Source organism: Anastrepha ludens, chromosome 4 (assembly GCF_028408465.1).
Source record: "Anastrepha ludens isolate Willacy chromosome 4, idAnaLude1.1, whole genome shotgun sequence".
Classification (NCBI taxonomy): domain Eukaryota; kingdom Metazoa; phylum Arthropoda; class Insecta; order Diptera; family Tephritidae; genus Anastrepha; species Anastrepha ludens.
The window spans coordinates 35,360,192-35,384,115 of NC_071500.1; the positions used below are offsets into that span (position 1 = coordinate 35,360,192).

The following is a 23,924-nucleotide window of genomic DNA, read 5'->3' on the forward strand; positions in this document are numbered from 1 at the left end:
TTTCATTTTACAACTTTCTGTTCTACAAACTATGTTAATTGTATTTTTAAGTTATTTAATTTTTTATTAGTTTTGAGGCTTAGAAGTAGAATACCAGGAGGCAAAAATCAACATTTTCGAGACATGCTCTTCTTTGATTTTCGTCGAAATCAAAAAGCTGTGGAAGTAGACTGGGACATTTTGGACGTGTTTGGAGAGAGTTTCATAGGCGAGTATACAGCACGGAAATGTTCAAAAATGACGACTTTGACGTCGATGCCACGTCCCACAGCGAAAAGCTTTCTGAATTCGATGAAGAACGTCTCAAATCACTTTTGAAGGAGAACGGTGGGCCAAACCAGCCGTGATTTGGCGGAAAAAAAAGAACTGCGATCATAACACGATCCCCAATCACCTTCATTCAATGGGATTTTCCGAGAAATTGGGAGCCTGGGTGCCTCAAGAGCTCAACAAAAAAAAACAAAGAAAGTCGCCTTCAAATTGCTTATCAGCATCTCGGCTACCATCGAGCAATACGCGGTCATAAACAGTGCTTTTTGTACCGAATCGTCACGGGAAATTAGAAACGGTGCCTATACATCAATATGAAGCGAAGAAAGGAGTTGACGGCTCTAGGAGATACGCCAAAGCCGAGTGTCAAGCCGAAATCCTCCTCTAATTTGTGGTGTGCCTCCTGATTTTCTTCCACAAAATGGACGGACCTCTAGTTTTAAGCCGGTTGTGAACGACAAGTAGTTTCTTATGAGGATTTTTTTTCATGAGAGAAATGCACTTGGAGGTTTGTCATTGAATGCCGACGGGTGACAGCTATTAGAAAAAAACTGTTTCTATCATTTGGTGTTTCATGCTCGAAGATTCGAACCCCCGCAGTACCGAATGTTATTCACGCACTAATCCATTCGGTTATGTCGTCCACCCTTGATGGAAGGAATAATGAGATGGCGCCTGTCGTGGTACCGTTACTTTGCTCCCAGCGAAATGGACAATGAGTGACATCATACCTATTAAGGGGTTATACGCAGTTATGACTTTCCAAAAATCGATTTTTTTATTGCATTTTTGTAATGTACATATATTCAAAAGTATACGCACGAAATTTGAAGTAGATCTAAGCAATACTTTCGGAGTTATACCTAAATATGTGGAGATGCCTCGGCACGTTTTAAGGTAGGTATTGAAACTTTAAACGTGTTTTTTTCAAAACGGCATTTTTCAAGTCGGTGTACACGATATCTCGAAAACGGCTTGTTTGATCGGTCAACCGTTTTAACTCAATCTTTAAAGATACATTTTCTAGTAATTAATCGTTCCTTTTGTAAATCTGATACTTATTTTCCATTTTATAATCAATTTACGGCCTAATTTTAACGTAAAAACCGAAATCATTTCTTTTAAAAGCTGCCATTTTGTGAAAATTCACTATTTTGATTAGCCGAACGATTAATTACTAGATAATCTAATATATTACAATAACAAAATTTGTTTGGTTTTTTGATTTCAGATAATCCAATCCTGAGTTACGATGTACACCGTAAATCGTCTTTTTTTAAAGGAGGTTCCAGAAATCGTCTGCAGCCTGTTCTAACTAAAATGTAATGTTTATAATTTTGTAAAATATAAACTTTTTAAAAATTAGTTCAATAATTTACTCATGACCTTTTTAACATTCTTTTAATTGATAGTAAAGTTTTTTTTTAAACTACAGTTTCGGTAGCTTTGAATTAAAAATAAGAAACAAACATGAAACTTAAAAGTTTTCGCATTTTGGATATAAAAAAAGCACTAAATTTATTGCGAAGAGCAAATGGTTGGCAACACTGCACAACTCAGCTAATGTGACATCACGCACTCTCTAAAGGGCGCAATCTTGTTTCTATCATTATTGTCGTCCACCAGCATTTCCCCCTAAACCTCATGGGAAATTCCATAAATAATGATATGCAAGTCGTGGCTAATTGAGGTACCGCGCACGATAACTGTTAATTGTTTCGTTCTGGACAGTGTAGCAGATTAAACCCCTACTTATCCAGAGTTGACCCAGCCATATTCAACATTTGTCTGGCAAGTGAAGGTACCCCGTAAGGCATTAATAATTCCTTCACATTCCCTCTTAAATACACTCCTCTAAAACCCCTTTATTTCTGGTTCTGTCGAAACAGCCTACTTCTAGGCCTACTGTTAGATGGGATTGACGACGATGATCGATAACTTCACTGCACTTGAAAGAGTTTGCCCAGATTGTTGCTAACTGCTACAACAACAACAATAACTGCAAGTTGTATAAATAAACTATAAAAATATAGGAACTTGAGTATCAAAATATCTTTAATTAATTGTGCAATGATAATGAAAAAGCTGTCCACAAGTTAAAATATGAAAATGGAAAAGCAATTTGATTTCAACCGATGTCACTCGCCCTATAATAAATAAAATAAAAACATAACAAGACATAAGAGGAGGTAAAATAAAATGGATCTGTTCATGAAGCCAAATTTAGTTTGCATCAATTCCTACAAATTATCACGTTTTGCTGTTCATGTCTGTAAAAACTTGCAAAATAAGGGAAAGGGAGAGAGTAAAACGACATTTCATTTTGAGGGGAAGTTGCAAGTTTTTACCGGATAAATCTTTACTTGTAAGAGAATGCAAGTGAGAAAAACAGCTGATCGCAAAGTAAAAAATTAACACGAATTAAAATTCTCGAATTGTATGCTAATGAAATATTCTTCATTTGACAGCGATTATGAAATGGAATAAATTAATGTGATTCCGAAGCTCGTTATTTTTGATTTTGTTTGCTTTATTTTTTTTTTTAAATACAAGGTAGTTCAAGTGAAAATTTTCTTAATTTTTGTGAATTTTCCAACAATTTATTCAACTGATCGTAAAACTTGCAAATTGTTGCTGGTTTTCTGTTCATGTGCATTTTTTGATATTTTTTCTTTGAGAGCGAATTCCTGGAAATTAATTTACTGGCAAGTTACTGAATAATTTTTACATGAACAGATCTAATCATATGCCATAACAAAACTTTAATTTGCAGCATTACATGGAAAAATCTTGAAGTAGTAGCGCACAATTACACTCTTCTGTGGCCTGAATTAAATAACAGTCACATAAAACACTTCAAATGATACGCTCACCTCATTTACGACTGAGTTCCCGCCAAATTTCATTCCCCTCTCTACTCGATAATCTGCAATTCATTGATGTCCATATCGGAGGTCTCCTTACAAAATGTACTCGAGCGTTCCAATTTCGTTTCGCAACGTGGCTGCTGTTGTTGGTTTATTGTTTTTTGCTCCACTTGTGATGGTGGTGTCACCTTCTCGTCGCGGCCACCTGCTGATGTAGATGTGTCGATAAACAATTCGATTTTCTGTTTGACCGCATGCGCTGCCTTCAACACGCCGTTGGTGGCGTTAATGATTTTGTTGTTGTTTTGGTTGCTAATAGTTACGTTATTTGTAGATTTCTTTAATTGCAGCGAGTTGGGGCGACGTGTTGGTATATTAGAAGGCAGCGAGTTGCGTGTATTATTTGCATTGGTCACTGCTGTGACGGCTGTGTGCGAAGCGGAACGAATTGGACCGGTGTGTTGATGGTGGTGCTGTTGCTTATTGGTGGGTGCGGGGACGGCGTATTTATTGTTGCTCCGTTCATCACCGGAGCTATTAGCGGCTTGTTGCATTTGTTGTTGTTGCTGTTGTAATTTGTTTTTCTCGGCTCGGCGAGCGAGTATCTCTCGCGACTTAGCCGACAAGAAGCTTTTACGCGGTCCACCACCTGTACCAGGTTGATTACCGCCAGCTGTGTTCTGTGATGACGATTGACCCGGCATCGAAATCGAACGGTTTTTGAACATGTCGCGTGATGAGTGTGTGGATGATACGGACGATAGGCGGCTTGTCGCTGACTTGGTTGTGGTTACTGAAGAAGGACTCGAACCGGTTGATTTTATGTTTTGCTGTTGCAAATGCTTTGGCGGTTTGGTACCGATGCTCGGCGCACGATTCGTTTTCGCGACGCCATTTGACGTTTTACCATTTTGCAACTTGCCACCGATAGTTGCCAACTGTTTGCCGCTGTTGCCAATGAGCGGATTCGAACGCGACAGCTTGATGACACTGGAGAGCGACTCCTGTGAGATCGCCTTATTTGTAATCACTGAACTTTTCATGCTGTCCGCAAGCGAATCACCGCCACGATCCGAAAAACGGTCGGCATTGTCGGTGGCTTTGAGGCGCATATTGCGGCCACGTCGCGATGGTGATGCCAAACTGTCAAGCGACATATTAATAGACTTGCGTCCAATTTGGTTCGCGTTTTTACGAGCTGCTGGACTGGAAGTGCGCGAACTGTCGCTGGATGAGATCTGACGGCCTTTACCTTTGGTGGTGGCCGGTATGCTAGAACTGGTGGCACTACGTACGGGACCGCTGCCGAAACCGGCCGGAGCGTGCACTTTGCGCGGCTCCAGGTAACGTGGTCGTACGTCGGACAGGCGAGGTACTGTTTTCTTGCTCGAATCGGACTTCGTTTCGGCGCTAGTAGGCTTTAGTGGTACTGCAGGCGCAGGCGCGGAAACTTTGTTAAAATGCACCGGTGCTTCGGATTGAGTGCGGCGATGCATGTTTACACTATTGCGCTCCGAAGTAGTAGTACTCTGTGAACTTGCCCGAAGCGTCTGGGGCACATGCACACGTGAGTTCGATTTGAGAATTTTACCTGCGTGGAAAAAATATTGATTATGCAAAATACAGGAGAATCTGGTGTGAATGAAATGATTCACTTCAAGGCGTTCACTTACTTGTGCCGTCGCGTAGATCGTTGTTAGCCTGTACACCGCGCTCGGTTGTCTGCACATTACCAACCTCCTGGGTCTGCGTTGCCTTATACAGTTGTGTGTCTTGTGCCATGGCGCGCTTCGAGTGCGCTTGTATTGCCAACTTCACCTGATGCAGATCCTGGTTGCGTGTGCTGCCACTGAATGTGAACGCTTTTGAGACCGGTTTGCTTCGCTTCAGATCCATTGGTTCAGTGAGACGCGCCAACGTTTGTATCTTTTTACGCAAATCGAGATCCATGCGCTGCCAAGCAGTTACGCGCATTGCACGTGAACATTGTCGTATGAGACATTGCTCAACGGCAGAAAGTATGGCGCTTACCAAGCGTATATACTCAGCATCCCAATCTAAATCCTCCTCTTGCAAGCCCTGCAACTCCTTCGCCAATTCACCCAGATTAGCCGGCATTTGTATGACTTTCGCCTGCAACACGGTATTAAGGCGCGTGACACGCTGATAGCTGCGACATGCTTGATCTGGTGTGAGCGAAGATGCTGTGCGCAATAGTACACTCTCCAGTCGCGGTATGTGGCAACTTCGATCATGGCCAAGCGAGAGGAATGAGTCGCTCGCTATCAGGCTGGCAAAGTGATCGGCAATGTAGGTGTAGGCGGCGTCTAGTATGTCACGTACGAGGCTCTCACAGATACCGCTCCAGCGGTACGTCGCTAACTGCGTCAGTAGATTATCACAGTCGAGCACTGTGTCCAACACGCTCTCCGAAGTCTATGTAAATAAATGGATAAAAAAAGGTTGGTTAGATTTTGTTGTTTAGGTTTGCAACGTCAAATTGTGAGAGATTAACAAGAAATTTGTATCTTAAGATGTATATCTAAAGATGTATAAAATGAATAAGCCTAGAATTACAAGTACTTAAATTTGATGTACGCGCTGCATACAAATAAACGTTACTTTTTTGTTACTTTCTCAACAAATCTTGAACTGTCGAGTTGCTAAGAAAGCCATGAGCAGACATATTCAGAATTCAGTCAACAATAGCCGGGCACTGGCCTTTGGGAGACCATGCCAGGAAGATGGGGTGGACGCACAACAATAGATATAGAAGCTGCAATCAAAAGGTATCTAAAGAAAAAGTTTTTCACTATCTGTGTGGGAGCCCAAGTCTGGTTGCTGGGTAAATTCTCAATGATCAACTTGAAAGAAATTGCAGAAAAGAAAATTAACGATTTACAGATTCATAGTCAAATCAAGATGGTTCGACTAATAATAAGTAGTGGCCCCCTACAAGTGGGGTATCAAAATGGCATCTTTTGTACTAATTCGGTCTGGGCTGTGTCACTCGGACACAGCTCTACCACCACCTCCACCAATACCTATTTACATACATATTCTCCAGATAACAACAAAGTAAAATGTAAACAAAGTTTGACAGATTAGAGAAGACATATCTGCTCGCACTCACCAAGATAAACGCACGCCCGTATCAGCTGACACAATGAAAGTAATGAGAGCCCCATGTAAATGAATTCCTACCACTGTTCCGTTCCGTAGTATCGTAGATGGTTGTTTCGTTACTGGCGAACGTCTACGTTGGCGAGTGTGAGCACCATTAGAAAACAGCCGAACTTCGGTTGCGCCTTCGGCCATGTTCGATTTAAAAATAACATTTCGTTATCGGCTCCACTTCGGCAAAAAAAAAAAAACTTTGGCCGAACAGTTCTTAATTTGTATTATGCCGAGAAGTTTTAATATTTTTGCATACTGATATCAAACCCCACATTTTCTGCTGGAAGTGCTTTAAAATATCTACATACCACCATACCAGATATATGGTGTCTATGCTTCTCCATTGAGCAGAGCATCGCTAGTGAGTAATTGTTCCATATCGATAGAAGGTGCGGCTTGCAATGGGAAAATGCCGGCAAACTATTGGATTTATATTTTAATAGGAAATTATTCAATCGTGAGTATTAAACAATGACGGTATGTATGTATGTATCGGGTGTTTTTTAGCTGCATGCGAACTATCGATAGTAATGCTAACTGTGATGATATCGATAACTATGGTTTGACACCTGGGAATGGCAAACTCTGTTGACATTTGGCAGGCCATTATTAAACGTTTAACGCCAGAACTACACTTCTAAATTTTGGAATTTTACTCTGAAAAAAGTAAATCTGTTCGCGAGTCCATAGAGTGAAGGCGCTGAAATGCCGATTCGTGATCTTTCTGAACTTTTTGACTTTTGTCCTTCGATTACGTGGAAAATTTTACGTTACGATCTTGGCTTACGTGCTTGTAAAATACTGTTCGTATAAGAACTGAAGCAAAATTACCATCGGTTGCGTCACATTTTTGTTGAATAGGTTCATTTAGATTTATTATTCAGATTTATAGAAAAAGTTGCCAAAAATTGGACTGATGGAATGGATCATGTAACTCGTAGATGCGGCGGGCATATGCCGGATATCATATTAAAAAAAACGAAAAATGCCATGAAATTATCTACCACCTAATAAAAACAATCATTTCAAAAATATTTCTGTTTTGTATTATAATTTGAAGCTCTCGAAAAAATAGCCGATATATATATCAGGCCCGCGCGCACGGGGCGGTTTGCAGGGTCCAAAGGATGATTAAAAATCGATGTTCGGTCAATTTGTACATTAAAACTAAGAAACAAGTCAAATCAGCTTCTGTACTGCTGCTACTTTCTTGGGAAAACTTGTTAAAGTGTAAGTTGTTTGCGATTATTTATGGTTTTATAGTAACCAAATAATAAATATATACTAATTTTGTTAATATTATGCAGGGCGAAAGTCGTGAGTACCAAACAACAATTAGAAAGGCGAATCCACAATTCGCAAAAGGGATTTGCACCAAACTTCAAGCAGCAAAAAAATGGGAGGAATTTACAACGGAGCTGAATTGCTTGGGACCACCAGTGAGAACGGCAGCAAAATGGATTAAGCTTAATAATGGTTTTTTTTGTGATGTTTATAGAAATACATTTTCATATTTTTTTCGAATGACGAATAATTGAATAAAGAAAATTTATAACAAAAATAAAACAGAAAGTGTGGTGTAAAGGTTTCTATTTAATACTTTTTAGATTTTTCTATAATCTCAAAATTTCATTTCTTATGTTTTCTAATTCTCCGTTATTTGACTCCACTTCAATATCTTCAGCATCATCGTACACATTGGGTTGAGCAAGTCCTAGCATACCTTCATTACCAATACTCAATTGGTACGATCCCTGAGCACAAACTCGCAGAACTGTGGCTAGCCTTAAAATATTTGGAATCAATTTGGCTCGGGTGCACTGCTGCAACTGGTTTTCTGTACTGGACAGTAGGTTCACAAACGGCTCTTTAGATAATCTAAAGTTCTTTAAAAATCTGTAAGGAAATTTCTGTAATATTAAGTACGTCAACACATTTTGAAAGCTCTAAATTTACTCAGTGGAAGCCATTTCTAGGTGGTAGGATGCGTCCCTCAACTGTTTCCTACTTCTAGCTAGTTCCACTAATCTTTCATCGTCCGATGAATCGTCGAACCACAACTCCGTTGTACTCATTTTCACAAAAAATACTTTTTTTACCTTTTAAAAATAATGTTAGCAAAGAATTTCAACACAATCGGTTTTTCTTTTATTTTGATTTGCTGTATCAGCTGAGAAAAATTATCTATTGTAAATGCGTCGAGCGATCGAAATTCACAATAGTCCTATTCTTCAACGAATGAGCACCAAATGAAAATTCGTTCGATCAGCACTTTCGACTACAGTCGAAGATCGAATGTTGCTCATAATAGGGGCCTATATCTTCATATCTTCTTCTTAATCGGCGCGATAACCGCTTACGCGATTTTGGCCGAGTTTAACAGAGCGCGCCAGTCGTTTCTTTCTCGTGCTAACCGGCGCCAGTTGGACACACCAAGTGAAGCCAGGTCCTTCTCCACCTGATCTTTCCAACGCAGAGGAGGCCGCCCTCTTCCTCTGCTACCACCAGCTGGTACCGCATCGAATACTTTCAAAGCCGGAGCGTTTGTATCCATTCGGACGACATGACCCAGCCAACGTAGCCGCTGGATCTTTATTCGCTGCACTATGTCCATGTCGTCGTAAAGCTCATACAGCTCATCGTTCCATCGTCTGCGATATTCGCCGTTGCCAACGTGCAAAGGTCCAAAAACCTTACGCAGAATCTATATGAAGAATATTAATCAATCGCACTATATAACAATCAAAATAAATCAACTTTTCTTCTGGGCATTCGAACAACCGATTTTTTTTAGAGGTTGAGTCATAAGTATCGAGGTATTGGACTCGAAATTGGGGCCTTAGTAAAAATTATTTAAAATTAATTTATGTAAATAAATAAAAAAGTGAAAGCATGGTCGGGGAGCCGCCTGTAAAAACTGACTTATGATTAGCAACAAAAATATCTTATGATTCCAGTGCTAAGTAGGTTAGTACCGCTGTTTAACATTTATTTTTATCATCGATCACTGATCGAAGGTCCGATAAGTTCTCGGTTTGAGAGCTCAGACAATGGCTGGAATTGTTCACCTATCACATAAATATGTATGTCCTGCGATCGTTCTAGATTGCGCATTATTAGAGTACTACTTGAATTTCTTATTTACTATGGGCACATATTAATATTTGCATCTGCTCGTATGTATCTGTATTTTTTCATCGACAGACCTGCACTGAAATACTTATAAATGGTAAAAATATGGTTCATCTGTACCTCACAAGCGATAAGATAAGATGTGTAAATTTAGGTTTAAATTCTATTAGTGATTTAGTTTGCAAAGATAAAATACCTCAAGGTTTCGTCAACGAAAACACACTAATTTCAAAAGTTGTGGGACTTTTCATTGGTTGCGATTGATATTTAATTTTCGACACTTTGGCAATCCGTCAGTGTAACGTTGAAGTGCTGAAACTACTATAAAATTGAAAATAATTTTTTAAATGTGAGAAATGCACCGGAACTTCGACTGACACAATTTTAGATTTATACTTAACTTTGTCTTTCTATTCTATTTTCTTTTATTTTATTGTTAACATTAACATAACCTAAGCTTTAATTATATTTTACAAATCATCGTTATTTTGGCATTCTTTACTTAGTCTTCTTACGCATCTCATCTAGAATTTCGTCATGGCTCTGTCTTCTATTGCAATCTGTACAATTTTGCATTCAATCATTCTTAAATAAGAACTCAAACTGGTAACTGAAATTCGTGCGGTAATTATAACACAACTATAAAACTTTTAAAATAACAAATATAGAGTAGAGTTCAACTTCTACTCAAAAAGTATCCGAAATTTCGCAGTTGATCGAATACCACTTAGTATATTTATTAGGTACTTTACTGTACAAGCCAGACTAGGTTCGTTAATATAAAGGGTTTTCCAATAACAAGTGTTACTTTTAATAGCCTGCTATTGAGGTAGATGCCACTTTTGAAGCTGTAATTTTTTGATATTTGAGAAGTAGGTAGAAACTACGCCATTAATAAAAATGGAACGATAGAGGCGTAAACAACGCATTGAAATTATTAAAATTCACTATAAAAATGGTGAAAATTTGGCAGAGACGGTTCGTAAAACTCGAACATTTTTGGGTCATTGTGAAGTACCTTGTCGGACCGCAATACAGAAATTGGTGAAAAAGTTTGAGCTGTTGGGACAGGTTAGTGATGTGAAGAATAAAACCTGTGCACGTCGCTCCAGAACACCCGAAAATATTGCTGTTGTAGCCGAAAATGTTGAAGAAAACCCAGGTTTGTCCATTCCTCGCCGTTCTTTGGAATTAGGCATTCCACAAACGTCATTACACCGTATTTTGCATAACGATTTGGGTCTTAAGGCTTATAAAGTCCAGTTAACACAAGAACTCAAGCCGGCCAATCATCAACGACGTCGTGTCTTTGCTGTTGGGTCGTTGAAATGCATGAAAATGATCCGGAAGTCCATCGAAAAATCATCTTGAGTGATGAGGTCCATTTACACCTCGGTGGCTTCGTCAAGAAGCAAAATTGTCGAATCTGGGGCTCAGAAAATTCAAGAGTTATTGTTGAGATGCCTCTCTATCCTCAACGTGTGACTGTTTGGTGCGGTTTATGGTCCGGCGGAGTCATTGGACCTTACTTTTTCAAAAATGAAGCTGGAGCAACAGTTACGTTGAATGGATTGCGGTATCGAGAGATGCTTAACGATTTTTTAAGGCAGGAATTGCACGGTATTGATCACGGAACGTTTTTCAACAAGACGGCGCTACGTGCCACACAAGCAAAGAAGCCATTGATCTTTTACGGGAATAACACCTCTTATTGGAAAACCCTTTATTATAAATATTAGAAAGTAAGTAAAAAAGAAAAACAAATTTTCTTCAGTTGCAAAAGGTAATATAGTTTCATCCTGCACTTACATGTGTCTCTCCACTCGATACTTCCATTTCTTGAGTTTTTTCATTAAGTTTTGTTTTCTAAGTAAGCAGTTTCAAACTTTAACTTTATTAATTTTTAACCGGAGAAAACGTCGAGCATTTAGTAAAGAAAAACATTATATTACGCTCTCTGCACTAGGCAGCGATACTTTGAAAAAGAAAAATAACGGACACTTGAAGAGCTATGCCGGCACAAAACCAATACAATAGCCTCGAAATTAAATTCCTGGCTCAGTGCAATGACTCTGCGACTTATAAACTTCAAACATACCTAGAGCTAGGAAGCCAAAAACCTCTTCTTAGTTGGATCACAAGATGGAATCTTTATCTGAAATGGTTTTAGATGAGCGCACGATACCTATAATGGACCTGCAACCACATCAATTGATGAACGCAACCCACTCTTACAGGGCATACTATATTCTAGTCGAAGTGCGTTCTTTCTCTTCCTATCAACCCACTCTTCCAGCTGTTCCTGTCAGCTATTTTATGGAACCTAGCAGTGGAACTCAACGAATTGGCCTTAGCCGCCTCGAAGCTAAGCAGAAACTAACCAAACTTTTTGCAGATGGATAAGCTAAAAATCAAATAATAATAAAAAATCTACCCACATATACAGTTCGAAAATTTGTCGGCTCAATGGGACACTTATCTGATACACAGCGCAAGTAGTATTGTATTTTTTGGTTTCAGAGTTATGTATATGTAATTGAATGCATAACTGAAAGAATTCAAGCTACTCTTTTAAAGTTCTTATGAGACGTAAAAGTTATACTGATAAATGAAAATTTGTTGTTCATGCTGAGACTTTCTCTTCAAGAAGGTATTTCTTAGAAAATATTAAAACTGCACTACTAAAGATTTCTCATTTTCAATTTCATGAAAGGTATTTAGAGAATGGTGAAAAACGCAAAACGTGAAGCATCAATTGCTCATTTTCTTGTTGTAGTGCCTCATCACTGCAGAAAATGTTGTTAATGGAAGCTGTCAAAAAGTGTAAACAGTACAAATGACCAAAGTGAAATGAATGTCTTATGACCAAAGTAATGGCCAGACGGCCCGAGTTCGATGAATTGTAAATAAATAAATAATTATGCACTATCAGGCATTTTGCATTTTTAGTTTTGTTTTCGACAGATATAAAGATTAGACACGTTTCGGTGGGCTTGGCGATGTTTTTGTTATCAGGAATATTACACCACGATAATGCGCCAGCTTACACGTCATTGCTTCTATGCGATTTTTTGTCAAAAGCGACACCCCATCGCTGGAAGAGCTCAAGACTGTACCACAAAGCGCACATCAAAAGTACTCCAAAGATTGGGATGTATAGGATCTGATGTATATTTCTACTATCTGCGTATTTTTCTACTAAATATATAACACCAACAGAAAATTAGAAAAAATTTATAAGGTATCTTCTAAGCTCCGAAGGGATTTTTTTTTAATTTTTTATTTTAATAATATTTTATCAATGGTATGAAACATGCACCGTGCAGTAGTTAGATAAAAAACGGGCTGCACACGAACGACCATCGACATGGGATTAGGGTTAACACAAAATATGGTTCGAAGATGTAAAGCCATTATAGCTAATGGTAGTGACTGTGAATTTTGTTGAATACATTTTTGATTATCGATATTATAAGTCCATACAATGCAGAATCGAATTGGTCAAATAGTTTCAAAGTTATAACGGTCAGGCTTCTATTAGACAGCCTGTAACTTTGCTGAAGCTCTGTAGTATTCACCAATCCCTGTTTGTTCGCAAGCAAACACTAGCCATTACTCCGGTTACGTCAGCCAAATAAAAAACAAATAAACTTACCATATAGGCGACAATTTGCTGCCGGCATCGCCCCAGTATGTCCGCTGGTAGTTGCGCAAACTGACGTGTTGGCCAAACCTTCATGTAATGACGGCATGTCCAACGCAAACATTTGCGATACAAATCATCCAACGAGTGAGTCAATGCCACAGGCAACACCTGCAAAATGCCATCGATACAACCCGAACAGGGCTTGTGGAAATTGTGGCAATAATTTGTTTTCAACGCGTGCGCCGTCACTTCTTTCAAACCTTCCAAGCCGAGCAGATCAGCCAACGCCGCCAATTCCATCAGACTAATGCCATCTGGTGGATGCGAGGCGCCAGAATAGATGTGACATAATGCAAAATGGACAGCGGAATAGGAATAACCTTGTAGTGAAACTACACTCTGCGCACCACTGCCCGCCAACATAGCCGCAAAATACTGACAACGCGAGCGCAGAATACACTTGTGCGCCTTGATGCGTCGTCCATGCACCTCGACAATCATGTCGGTGGCAACTTCTTGCAGGAACATTTTTAACAAGTCCTCGCCCAGTCTACGTGGCTGACGACACGATATGGAAGACTCATCCATGCCGGAACGACTAAAACTCGAGGCGAGACTAGAATCGCCGCTAATATCGGTCTGTATATAGTCCATTTGGTCACATATGATGTCATTCGGCAGCGAATTTGAGAATTCTTTCGAGAAGTTGGGGAAAAGACGCGATAAACTGCGTATGTTTTCCACTGAATTGGTTATACTGAGGAAACTATTGCCTTGGGAACGTGTCATTGTCCATGAATGTGGTCGCGTTTTCGAATCGTCGCGAAATAGCCGATTGATTTGGCGATGATTACCAACACTCTTGCTCATCGACTCGGGTGAGTGTAGTTCGAACTTTGCAGGCTTATCCATGTCTGACAGCTTTACAAATTTGCCCTTCTCCACTTCGCCGTGTTCGTTCACAGTTTCGAGTAGCATCTTCTGTTTCTCTATGGTAGCATGTAGACTCTCCATCGTATGTCCGGAGGCATTTTTCTTAGGCGAGGAGGTCTCCTTGGCCTCAATTATGGTTTCCATTATAATAGCTGATGAGCGATTTGAGGGCACTTGTTGAAGTGGCTGCTGTTGTTGCAATGCAGCTTCTCGCATCGCTTGTTCCTCATCCTGCTGGAAAGTCAAGTCGTCCGTATCAGTGGTGGATGCTGGTGACATATCTTTGGAAAGCACACCGTCCGTTATGGAAGCCAAACTACTTTTGTCAAATGTTTCATTGATTTGTACATCTCGGCGCCGCCTCTTAACTCTTCCACTATTATTCGCGGCAGCGCTAGCATGAGAAACTTCATCGTCACGTTCGCCACCAGACATCGAATTCCGCGCGGAATTATTGGAACAAGTGCTAAGTTCTGACTTGGAGCCAGTATACTCATCGAAAGGTGATAGTGAGCTATCTACCGACAAAGAGGACGCCTTTGAAATCAACGGTATTTTATCTATAATACTCATTAATCCGTTACCACCATTCTCTTTTGAATCGCCGTTTGCTGTAAGGCTGATGGAGCGTTTGTAATCGCATGCCACACCTTCTTTTGATGGATTATTTCCCCACGAATGTCGTTTGGTTGCATCGTTTTGTGTGCGCTGCTGCTGTGAAATACGCCGTATGGCTGCCACAGTTATAGGTGGCTCAAGGTTACACTTATAGTCAAGTGACTTACTTTCTCCAGAAATTTCACTGTCTGCGTTCATCTTTAAACTGCTGCTCTTCGCCATTAGTGTTTCCGTAGAGCTAGCGCTCGAACGCATCACATCATCCGGGCGACGCTGGGCTGTATGCGAAGCATAGGAGCTTGATAGTCGTTGTGCTAAACTGAATGGCTCTTTTCTAGGCATGCTACCGGGTGGTTTCTTACATTCTCCAATATCTATAAACATACTAAAAATATTTTTCTTATCTGTTGTCGGCTCTTCTCCCTTCAGCTCCGTAGCTTTCTCTCCATCGGCTGGTGCATATTCACTCTTTGAGAGATTTACAAAAAAGCCAGCCGGCTTGGGGGCCGTATATGATTTGCTCATCTGTGGTTTTATTTGTGTTTTATTGAGATCTTCGGTATTGGGCTTTTTATCCATGTTATCCAAAGATACATAAAAGCCACAACCACTCTTGTGCGAGCTTGTAGAATCGGAACGTTCTCGAAATTTATTTGCAGACACTTCCATACTTGAAGTTGAGCTGGTACTTTTACGACGTTCCGGTCGACAGTCGCTCATGTCCACAACCCATGATGCAATACCAGGAATAGGTTTACGCGTTTTTGGCCTTGAACGCATTTCCACCTGCTCATCATCATCATCGGCTAGTGGACGTGCTGGTTCAAATTCCAACGATGCGAATCCACCTGAAACTATTGGACATGATTCCAGTCGCCGTTGTACGGGTGGACTCTCGCACTGTTTGGGCGCGAAGTCTTTAATTGATGCACCGCCGGAAATGATCGGATTCGCTTCATCGAACTTAGAACGTTTCGGAGTACGAGGCATTGGTACCGGTGAGTCTGTGGCGTCACTGCAGTATGCGCCGGAATCGCGTTGGTGTGATAGTGAGGATGACATTGTATAGTCCCGATGTATGGAAGAGTTGTTACTTGAAGCGTTTTCTATATGGGCTATAGAGTTGTGCGGTGTGTCTGGCTGAGCAAATATCTTATGCAAATGACTATCAGAGTCATCGACGTGAACCCGTCCGCTAAGACTTGGTCGATGTTCATGTTCGGACCAAACTAGGCTCGGCGCGGGACTAGACGACGAGTAGTCGGTTGTATAACTGAGATCACTGTGAGCGGCATGTACGGTATTTGGATGAGTGATATTGGCGCCGGCTGACCCGTGCATTGAAAATTTTGGACTTACAGCCAATGGATGAATACTAAACTGCTGCATGTTGTGTTGGAAAATATATGGGCCACGCTGCTTATGTTCTTGCTCACGACGCAGTTTAACAATCTCAGAGGAGTCAGATGAATCGGCATCAGCTGCTAAGGATACCGAAGCTTCAGTGGCATCCTCATGCGCAGATGCATTTTGCTGTTGAACAAGTTGAGCGATCTTACCAACGGGTTCCTTGGTTTCGGTGTTCAATGGAGCCTTTTGATTCTCGTGCTCGCGCTTCCATAGTTTCTCCTCGTCAGAGAGATTATTTGTAGACGTGGCAGAGGCTGCTGAGATTTGTTTTTGTGGTGAATCGGCGCCGGAATTTGAGCTAGAACTTGACTTTGATAAATTAAACGTTTCCACTGGCTCGGACAAATCCTTAGATTTCACTTTGCATTTAGCAAAAGCTTTATGGAATGATTCAAGTTTTTTGGTAGGCGAATCCTCGTCTTCTTCTTCTACTTGCTTTGGCTCTTCCACACATTCTTCAATATCCTTTGCATCTTCGTTCGATTGCTGTCCGTCGAGACTTGGGAAGGAGAGCACTTCATCTTCATCACGCAGCGACGAAGCGTCAATAAAGCAAGCGCTGTGCCCCGATGAATTCATTCCATTCTCACGTCTTTCAAGGTCACGCAATAAAGAGTGCGTACTGACACCGGTAAAGAGTGAACTGGTGTCGGCTGTCACAGACGCGCCCGTGGAGTAGGTGCGTTCCCGTAGGTAGGGCGAGATATCCGGCTCTTTAAGTAAATGAGTTTGTAAATCAGTGGCGCCGGTTTTGTCGCGCTCTTTCGGTTGCTCAAATGGTGTTTGCGACGGTTTGCCTTCACCTTGCAAGAATTCTGTGCCAAAAGCAGGCAAATTAACCTCACAAGGTTTGCTTACTGCCGCTGTGTTGGTACTGGCAATGGGCACGCCTGCCGATACAGCGACTGTTGACATTGCGGTGCCAGTTGCAATACTGCTCGCGTGTGGAAAAACAGATTCCCAAGAGCCAGTCTCTGAAGAAATCGACGACGTCTCCATAATTACAATTTCCTCATTTTGCCGCTGTTTCTCCTCCTTTGAAGTGGAATGGTGGCCTCCACTAACACCAGCACCAACACCACTACTGCCATTGCTATTCACCTTCAGGCGAGCAGCCGGTGTAGGTGCAACGGTGGGCAAATGCACGCCTTCAAACACTTTATTGTCGTATGCAGTTGCCACTGCTACAGCAGCTGCTGCTGGTGCTGTTGCACTGTTAATACTATCACCGCCAGCAGCAAGCATTGCTGCACCACTAGGACTACTTTGAGTGCTGCTGCCATCATCACAGCCACCGCTTGTGCTTGTGCCGGTGCTTACTGGCGAAAAAGTATCGCGTTCCTCATCGCCCAAATCGACTTCACACGTCTTTGTGGACGATACACTGCCCTGACGTGGTAGTAGATCTAATGTGGTGGGCATATTTGTGCGCCGCACATCCTCGCTGTACTGGGGCGGCGAAGAGGTGGTCGTGGATGAGCTGCTGTCATTGTTGCTGGCACAGCCGCTGCCAGCACGTTGTGCGGGCAATGGGCGCCCATGACGTATGGGCGCTACTGGAGGCAGAGATGTTAAATCAAGGCCATTGGTAGTCACGCCGGAACGCTGTGCCACAGACGGAACGGGTGCTGCTGGTGAATGCGCTGTACTATCCATTTTAGTAGTCGTTGTTGTTGTCACTGTTTCTTTGTTTGCTCTTCGCTTACAATTGCTGTGGGAAAGGCTTTTGTTGCTAAAGCAGCTTTTGTTTGTTGTTGTGCCGTAAGTTGCTGTGTCAGACTACCTAATGCTTCATTAGGCAAATTGTTGTGTTGCCACCGGTGCATGCAAATGCTGCTCGTGTATTAGCGACGTTTATGTTGTAACTGTGGATTTTTATGTTTCTCTTTTTTGGTTATTTTCTTTTGTTTGTTTGCTCTTTTACTAGCAAACCGATCTCCCGTTTTGCTTTAATGCTTCCACACGCTGCAGTCACGCTCTGCGAATTCTTTTGACTTTTGTCGCCACACCATCAAATGCGTTTTTGTTGTTGATTGCAATTCAACGGCAACGAAAAAGGAAACCGTAGAAAAGTAAAGAAGAAAAAAACCCCACACTCACACACACAATTGCAATTCTAAATTAAGTGTTATTCCCAGGCTGTAGCATTAGCCAGTAGCTATAAAAAATGGCGACTATCTGCTGGGTTTAAATTGCGACTTTTATTCGCTTTGCCGTTGGGTACGTATTTTGTGGACGATGCCGTTTCACTATGAATGCCGTTTGTACTGTGTTTATTGTCTGCCACACTGGATCTCTGTTTCACAGAATACTTCTATTCAGTGTTTTGTATGCGATAATGCGTGCATATGTATGTGTCTGCAGTCCAACGCCGCTTTGTCGCATTTATTTTAGCGTTTACACAAGGCAAAACAATTACACAAAAATTTCACTGTGCTTCTGTTGTTGACTCAAATTGCAGCAACTTAAAATTAAAGCAAAGATATTTACTGTTACTGTTGCTGGCTTGCTTTTGCCTCAAACACACTGCCTCTTTTTTCACTCGGCGTCTCTGCTGTATGCTATTCTAGTTGCAACTATTTCTACGAGTAGTGACCGTTGCGTCTTCACATGGCAACGCACTTAACATGAGGAAATGCGAAAAGTCTCGGTTGGCAATTATGCTTGACAACAGATGCATCTGCTGCATTGGCTACACCGATGGTTGTCCACTACTTTTTGCTTAGCTGCATTCCTTTGACACTGGTGACACTCAATCAGCGCTGTCGCTCAATCAAATCGGGCTACTGACGGCTCGTAGTGGCAGCAGTGTTCTATTGCACTTATCGCGCTTGTTGCTATTGCCGTTTCTTTTTTATGTTTTTTGCTTTGTTTTGTGGTAATCTAGAGTTTTTCCGCTGCACAATTTAATTGTGTTACACAACGCTGTGAGGTTTTTATTTTATTTATTGTTGCTACAGTCAACTGTGTATTTTGTTGCTGCCACCGTGTACGTTTACTAACTTGCCCCGATAACTGAATCACGATTGGCTTCGTTGTTCCACCCTTGTTTTTGCTAAGTTTTATATATCGCAGCTGACTTTCGTGTAAACACCTCACACACGAACTGGTTGGAGTTCCTTCCCAACTTCTAAATAGCAAACACTTCGCCCAACATCTACACTGCAACTCCAGGTATAAGATGTTTATTGCTCACTGCAACTGTATATCGCTACTGATTGAGTGCTAATAATGCAACAACAAAAAAAAAATGACTACAAGAGCAACACGACTATCTGTCTGTCTCTCTGCTAGTCGGCGGATTGCACGTTTTTATGTTGCTGCTGTCACTATTACTGTATAATGGTTGTTTTTGCTAGAAACGCTACTGTTTTTGTAGATGCAGCTTCACTGAATTTGTTTCTTGTGTGTGTTTTGTGTTGTTTTCTTCTCTTTTTTGTTATTGTTACTTGTAGTTTTGTTTACACATTCGTATTAAGTTCACTTTGTTGTCGGTGCTAAGCGTTGTTGTGGCAGCTTTAAGTAGTGTTCACGTTCGTCTTTAGCTTTATTTGTTGTAATGGTGTTTGTTGTAGCTATTTGCTGTTGTTGATTTGTTTAACTGGTGCTGCTGCTGCTGCTGTTGATAAACTTCTATGAACATTTTGCCGTTGTCACTGATTTATGGCGTCTGCTGCCTTTTTTCAGGCGCTACAGGCGGCGTTGTTTATCTCTTGAACTGCCATTTTTGTTGCTATTGCTTTGTGTTGCTCTTAATGCTATTATCGGTGCAGTTGTTTGTTTTTGTTTTCATGTTACACTGCTATTAGTGTATAATTAACCTGCAAAGAGAAGAAATAAACAAATAAGTCAGAAACAATTTCAGTTAATAATCAGCAAATGCCAAGATCAGCAGTGGAAGTTTTAAAAGTACAATGAAATATATATTTCTGAACTTTTTACAAAATAACTCGGGTCGTTTTAGCCTTTTTACCCTTTTAAGCGAGAATTATTTATTCTAATGCAAAATTTAAACTAAAATTACAGCTTCAGCCTAAAAAATTCCTCCAAGAAAAAATTCTTCTCAGAAAAAATTCTTCTCAGAAAAAATGCATCTAAGAAAAATAAAAAATATTCCTAGGAAAAATAATTATTTATTGACCAAACAGAGAAACTTATTAAAGTGAGTTTAGTTATTCTATTAAGGGGACCCGGTGGTTTAGAAATTTCAAAAAAATCGGACTCTGTTTTTCCGATATTTCGAAAGTATAGAATCTTAAGAATATACTGTAAAATTTCCATGCGGAATCTCCCAATATTATAGCTTCAACGGCCCATTAACTAGGTAGAGAGCGGTCTGCGCGCTCCTGTAGCGCAAACTTTAACCCATTTATCTCGAAACGACTTTTTTGGGATTGGTGTAGTCAAAAAAACTATTCAATCGAATCGTCTGAAACTTTAATATGTTGTTCACAACATCAATGGCTATCGCCCGTACTAGAATCATATTATTATTTCAACTATTTCGTATTTCTTTGATTAAAAAACGGAAAAAACCCCGATTTTTAGAGTATTGAATTCAAAACCGTGCCATACATTCATACTAATTAATAATTTGTTTGGTTTTTGTGTTTCTGATAAATAGAAGAGCCAAAATGGACAACACCGTCCAAGTCCAATTATTCAGGAGGGTTAACTGCAGCGCCATTTTTAAAATTATTAAAATAAATTTCTTTTTTCATTTTTGTATATAAAAGAAGTTAAATAAAAACCCTAAAAATGTAAATATCGTTTTTAATAATAGGACTATCAATAAGTTCGTGCGGTTTTTTTTCGAAATTTGAAACTTTATTGACGTAAAATGGTTAAAAATTTAATATTCAAAATATTGTCCATCGGCGAAAAATTCAGCTGGGTGAATGCTGTCACCTTATTAAATCCACCTTGGCGCCAACTAACCTCAAGAATGATAGACAAAACGAATGCGCCATCCGAATTCGCTGTGAATGTAGTAAGTGCCCATCACTAAACAAACAAAAGCAAGGGGAATTACTTGTCTGTGAAAAAAGAGTAGGCGAAAGCAGTAGCAACAACACAATAAAATAAGATGTTTTCTAAGAACGGGTGTTATTTTGAATAGCCTGCTATTGCGTTAGATGCCATTTTTGAAGCTATCATTTTTTGATAATGGACTATGAATAAGTTCGTGCGGTTTTTTTTCGAAATTTGAAACTTTATTGACGTAAAATGGTTAAAAATTTAATATTCAAAATATTGTCCATCGCTTACTACTACTTTTTCCCATCTTTCTGGCAATTCACGGATTCCCTTTGTGAAAAATTCGGTCGGTTTTGCCGCAATCCATGAATCGATCCATTTTTTGACTTCATCGTAATTACGGAAGTGCTGGTCAGCCAGGCCATGTTGCATCGATCGGAAGAGATAGTAATCGGATGGCGCAAGGTCTGGACTATACGGCGGGTGGGGTAGGACATCCCATTTGAACGTTTCTAAGTATGTTTTGACCACTTGTGCAACATGTGGCCGAGCATTGTCATGTTGCAAAATAACTTTGTCGTGTCTATCGGCGTATTGCGGCCGTTTTTCTCGCAGTGCTCGGCTCAAGCGCATCAATTGTCGTCGGTAGACATCCCCCGTAATCGTTTCATTCGGTTTCAGTAGCTCATAATACACAACACCCAGCTGGTCCCACCAGATACACAGCATAACCTTCAGGCCATGAATATTCTGCGCCGACGTCGATGTTGAAGCATGGCCAGGGTATCCATACGTTGCCCGACGTTTTGGATTGTCGTAATGGACCCACTTTTCATCGCCAGTCACAATTCGATGCAAAAAACCCTTTCTTTTGTGCCGTTGAAGCAGTTGTTCGCATGCCATAAAACGGCGTTCAACGTCTCTTGGCTTCAATTCATACGGCACCCAATGGCCTACCTTTCGGATCATTCCCATGGCTTTTAAACGTTTGGAAATGGTTGATTGATCAACTCCCAAAGTTTTTGCAACCTCTTCTTGCGTTTGAGCCGGATCTTGATCGAGCAATTCCTCCAATTCGGTATCCATGAACTTTGGCGGCGCACCCTCGCGTTCTTCGTCTTCCAAGCCAAAATCACCACTTTTAAAGCGTGCAAACCACTTCTGGCACGTTCGCTCAGATAGAGCATGCTCACCATAAACTTCCACCAAGATACGATGACTTTCGGCTGCTTTTTTCTTCATATTAAAATAATGAAGAAGAATTCCCCGCAAAAACACATTATTTGGCACGAAATTCGACATTTTCAAGTGTGGTAAAAATATTGTTGTTTACGCTTCAAATAAAAAACTTATACTGACGTTTGTGCCTTACGACAGTAGCTCTCCAATGAATGTTTGGAAATGTGGATCGATGGAATAATAATCAAGTTACGCCATCTGTTGTAAAACCGCACGAACTTATTGATAGTCCTATTATTTTGTATTGTAAGCAAAAAAAATCCTGAAAATAGTCTAAATTTTCGAGTTCTAGATACCCGGGACCCGGTAAAAGTTAACAGATATAAGGATATGAAAAATTAATCATCCAATTTTGTGCTTCAGTAACTTTCGTGTTTTCGGCTTGTATACTGCAGCGATCTGGTTCAAAAGTCTCAAATATGATTGCCGTTTGACGCCATTTGCAAAAATTATAAATCTTGCGATAGGGTGATTAATTTTGCACCAACTTGTAAAAGGTGAACAGATCATTTTTTTCAATATTCATTGACATTTCATAATGGACAGACGTACGCCTCAACAACGTTTACAAATCGTACAGTTGTATGTAAAAAAAATCGACGCTTTGTGAAAAGTGTTCATCGCGCGCTCAGGCCCATTTATGGTGTACTGCGATGAGGCCTACGTCAATAAGCAATATTTTCATATTTGAGCAGCCGGAAACCATTCCAGAGCAGCCATTACATTCATTGAAAACAACCGTTTGGTACGGCTTAAGGGCTGGAGGAATCATCGGGTGTGTAAAGTCTAAGTCTAAAGTCATCATTGTTTGGTGTGTAAAGTCTAATTGCTTTGTGAATAAACCAGCTTCGATTGAGGCATTGGTAGCCAACATTAATAAAGTTATTCAAGAGATACCGACCGAAGTCCGCCAGTGAGCCATTCAAAATTGGTGTTTACCGATGGCCGCATCACGTCGCAGTTGCGGTCAACATTTGAAATAGTTTGTCTTTAAAAAATAAATGTCATGAATGGTTCCAATCAATTACAATTTTCGTTGTTTGATTTCAATTTAAAATCCGATACCTCTAAATTGATCACCCTTTACATATATCAAGAGTGATAAAATATAAGATTACGCAGATGGAAAGTATAAAATTAGCATAACTTTGCCCTGGCGTAATTAGAAATGAGATCTAAAAAAGGTAGCTTCAAAATAGTCGTAAACAAGAATGCAAACAAAAGTTAAGTAAACAAAGAAAAAATTTGCTTGCAAATACAGTTCTAAAATTACGCCAGCTCAACAACTGATTCAAAATGCAATGTAGACTGGCTGAATCTTGAATATTTTACATTTTTATGAACCTTTTCAGATTGTTAGCCGTGGGGTTCAGACAATACTTTCAGTTACATTTGATTTTGCTAATTTGGAGATAGTTTTAAATAACTCGCATGCACAAAGGCATTATAGTTTTGTTCACATAACGGTTATATGTGACAGCATAAAGGAATCGAGATAGATATAGACATATGTATATATATAAAGACTCAGAATGAGGAAAGGTCTCGATGCAACCATGTCCGTGAGTGTGCGCAGAGTAACTCCAGAAAAAGGAATACATATATTATAATATATTTCAATAAAACTTAGTAGACGGATTAGTTGGTATACTAAC

At 40.3% G+C, this 23,924-nt stretch overlaps 2 protein-coding genes across 7 annotated transcripts in view; both read right to left on the reverse strand.

Moving 5' to 3' along the window:
• The window catches only part of LOC128861629 (uncharacterized), a 162,045-nt gene that overhangs the window by 1,855 nt on the left and 136,266 nt on the right, over positions 1-23,924 (reverse strand). For all 6 annotated transcript variants that reach the window (XM_054099910.1, XM_054099906.1, XM_054099909.1 and 3 more), the window contains 3 exons: positions 13,102-19,874; positions 4,811-5,573; positions 3,144-4,728 (listed from right to left, as the gene is read on the reverse strand). In XM_054099910.1, coding sequence (XP_053955885.1) covers positions 3,185-4,728; positions 4,811-5,573; positions 13,102-17,709 — 6,915 coding nt within the window. In that variant the 5' untranslated portion in view covers positions 17,710-19,874 and the 3' untranslated portion in view covers positions 3,144-3,184. The remainder of the gene's footprint in view (positions 1-3,143; positions 4,729-4,810; positions 5,574-13,101; positions 19,875-23,924) is intronic.
• Positions 7,928-8,389, reverse strand: LOC128861632 (uncharacterized). Its single transcript, XM_054099914.1, has 2 exons — positions 8,271-8,389; positions 7,928-8,210 (listed from the first exon to the last, which is right to left on the reverse strand). Exons 1-2 carry the CDS (start codon positions 8,387-8,389, stop codon positions 7,928-7,930), a joined length of 402 nt encoding a protein of 133 aa, XP_053955889.1.